The sequence below is a fragment of the Verticillium alfalfae genome, genomic scaffold, assembly GCF_000150825.1.
Source record: "Verticillium alfalfae VaMs.102 supercont1.2 genomic scaffold, whole genome shotgun sequence".
Taxonomy (NCBI): domain Eukaryota; kingdom Fungi; phylum Ascomycota; class Sordariomycetes; order Glomerellales; family Plectosphaerellaceae; genus Verticillium; species Verticillium alfalfae.
Genome location: NW_003315037.1, coordinates 2,707,059 through 2,710,039, shown reverse-complemented (window position 1 = coordinate 2,710,039; position 2,981 = coordinate 2,707,059). Strand labels below are relative to the sequence as shown.

At 60.6% G+C, this 2,981-nt stretch overlaps 2 protein-coding genes across 2 annotated transcripts in view; one reads left to right on the top strand and one right to left on the bottom strand.

Moving 5' to 3' along the window:
• The window catches only part of VDBG_02300 (2-methylcitrate synthase), a gene marked incomplete at both ends in the record, with an annotated part of 1,494 nt that extends 953 nt beyond the window's left edge, over positions 1-541 (bottom strand). Inside the window, 2 exons of the mRNA XM_003008066.1 lie at positions 182-440; positions 494-541. Coding sequence (XP_003008112.1) covers positions 182-440; positions 494-541 — 307 coding nt within the window. The remainder of the gene's footprint in view (positions 1-181; positions 441-493) is intronic.
• A 313-nt stretch (positions 542-854) lies between these two features.
• VDBG_02299 (mitochondrial 2-methylisocitrate lyase) lies at positions 855-2,545 on the top strand (the record flags this gene model as incomplete). The annotated part of the gene is made up of 2 exons (XM_003008065.1): positions 855-1,163; positions 1,430-2,545. The coding sequence occupies 2 exons, from the start codon at positions 855-857 to the stop codon at positions 2,543-2,545; spliced, it is 1,425 nt and encodes a 474-aa protein (XP_003008111.1).
• Positions 2,546-2,981: the final 436 nt, after the last annotated feature.

The window sequence follows — 2,981 nt, the reverse complement described above, 5'->3', positions numbered from 1 at the left end:
GTGGGGAAATCATCAAGCATCTTGTTGACGAAAGGCGGGCAGCTGAGCCTGCTCAGCAAGCTCCGCGGAGAAAACTGGCGAACTTGGTTGGTGGAGGGGGACCTGACCGGTCAGAGAAGCCAGAACATGGCCTCGGGAAGCATTTCAGTGCCCGTCTTGCCCTTGGGCAACTCCTTCTGACAGTCCTTGATGGTGCGGCCGTGGAAGCGGATTCCCTCGTTGGCGTCTAGGACGGAGCCCTCCCAGACCATGGCCTTGAGGCCACGCATGCCACCGAGGGTGTTTTCGACCTTGACCTCACCAATGACCTTGTTGGAGTGAGCCTTGACCTTCTTAAGAAGCTCGCGCTTGGCGGGGATAGCTTCTTTCAGGGTGGTCTTCAGGTCGGGCTCGGAGGTGGAGTACTGGCGGGCATTGACGGCGGACCGGGCAGCCATGGGCTGTGAAAGTCAGCAAGATGAAATTAGTTTGCAATAATCGTTGAGGGACCCACGCGAAGGGCGCCCAGCGCTCTCGTCGTTCGGCGGATGTTCATAGCCATTGTGGACGTTTGTTGTAGGTCAACTTTGTATGAACTGAATTGAGTATGGCGGATAGAGGGGCACTGCCAGGGACTGATGATCAGAAGCACCCGGAGCAATGATTGGCACAAAAGACTTGGATTGACACGGTCGACTCAATCCAGGGTCAAGTAACTTCAGATTATGCGAAGCAGATGATCAGAGGCAAAGAGGTAAGATGTGAAGGAGGAGGAGAAAAAGTTGGGAGGCTTAAGAATGTCCAGAAGTTAAGCCGAGCATGTGAGGGGAGGCAGCGAACAGACCGAAACAGCAAGAACCACTGGGAGTCTGGGGATGGTGGGGCATTACCTCCTCCTCCGGCCCAAAAGCCCCCCCCCCCGTCTGCAGCGACCGGCCTCGCTGAAAGAGCGCTGGAAGGCGGGGCTCATGGGGGGGTTGGGGCAGAACGAGACTCACCGCCCTGGAATACCGAGGCAAGCCGGGACGTCACTTGGTACCTCCACTCGCCCACCGGCAACGGCCCAGCGGCCAGGTCGATTGGCCAATGACGGCATGCTGATATGGAGACACCCCCGCGTTGGTCGTTCCTGCGGCAAAAGAGTACCGCTTAACCAAGGCATTTCGCCAGAGCAGGCGCCATGGGTTAGAAGTTGCTGCTGAGCAGGTGCCTGTCAGCTTCTGGCCGTGTTATTGCCTGTTTGCATGTCATACCTCGATTTCTCATCTTTGATTCCTCCATCGAGTGAAACCAACTGTTGTCGGACGTGCCCTTACGCCTCATCTTCTTTCCTCGGTCTCCGAAGATATCGCCGGCCATATCTTCACTCCACCCCAGGCGCACTTCAACCCACCACTACCCTCGGTATGCCACCCATCTCATCGTCGATTGACTGCCGGCTTTTCCATAGGTAGTTATTGACAAGACACAGCAGCTTGTCAGTCAAACGAAACACAATCACACCATGATGCGCCGCATCGCAACAAAAGCCCCCCGCCGGGTCCCTCTTCTCAAGCCTAGGACGACGCCGATTTCTGCTCCCTCGCTTGCCGCGCGCTGTCTATCGACGACCCCCAAGATGGCCAAGACGCCGGCCAACCCTTTCTCCGATGTTCCGGCCGATGCCTTCCAGCTCCTGTCTGAGGCCAACAAGGTTGGCGAAGCCGAGGATGCTTTGTACGAATCCCAAATCAAGGAGGTCGAGGCATGGTGGCGATCCCCTCGCTACGAGGGCATCAAGCGCCCTTACAGCGCAGCTGATGTTGTCTCCAAGCGCGGGACCCAGCAGCAGACCTACACCAGCTCTCTGATGGCCCGTAAACTCTTCAACCTCATCAAAGAGCGCGGAGCGGAGGGCAAGCCCCTGCACACCATGGGCGCCATCGACCCCGTCCAGATGACCCAGCAGGCTCCTCACCAGGAGGTCCTCTACATCTCAGGCTGGGCTTGCTCCTCCCTCTTGACCTCGACCAACGAGGTGTCGCCCGACTTTGGCGACTACCCCTACAACACGGTGCCGAACCAGGTCCAGCGCCTGGCCAAAGCCCAGTCGATGCACGACCGCAAGCAGTGGGACGCCCGTCGCAAGCTGACGCCTGAGCAGCGTGCCAAGGCGCCCTACACCGACTACCTCCGACCCATCATCGCCGACGGTGACACGGGCCACGGCGGTCTGTCGGCCGTCCTCAAGCTGGCCAAGCTGTTCGCCGAGAACGGCGCGGCGGCTGTGCACTTTGAGGATCAGCTCCACGGCGGCAAGAAGTGTGGCCACCTCGCAGGCAAGGTTCTCGTGCCGGTGGGCGAGCACATCAACCGCCTCAATGCAGCGCGGTTCCAGTGGGATGTCATGGGCACCGAGAATCTCGTCATTGCCCGCACAGACTCGGAGAGCGGCAAGCTCATCAGCAGCGCCATTGACGTGCGCGACCACGAGTTCATCCTCGGCGTGGCCGACCCTTCGATCGAGCCCCTCGCGGAGACGCTCCAGGCCATGGAGGCCCGCGGCCGCCATCGGCAGCGAGATTGACGCGTTCGAGGCCAACTGGGTCAAGTCCACCAAGCTCGTGAGCTTTGACGAGGCCGCCATCGCCCACATGAAGTCTGAGGGCGTCGCCCAGGAACACATTGACTCGTACCTCGAGACGGTCCGCGCCAACCGCGACCTCGGCATCGCGCACCGCCGCAAGCTGGCGTCGCAGCACACGTCCAGCCCAGTCTACTTCTCCTGGGACGTGCCCCGCACGCGCGAGGGCTACTACCACTACCGCGCCGGCATGGACGCCGCGACGAAGCGCGCCCTTGCCTTTGGCCCTACGCCGACCTCCTCTGGTCGAGACGGGCGACCCCAACGTCGAGTCGCGACGACGCTCGGCGCCCGTCCGCGCCAGATGCCGGAAGGCCTCTTTACACCTGCCCTCGTCAATGATGCGACGGTTCCCGCGCGAGTCAGACTCTCTGGAATG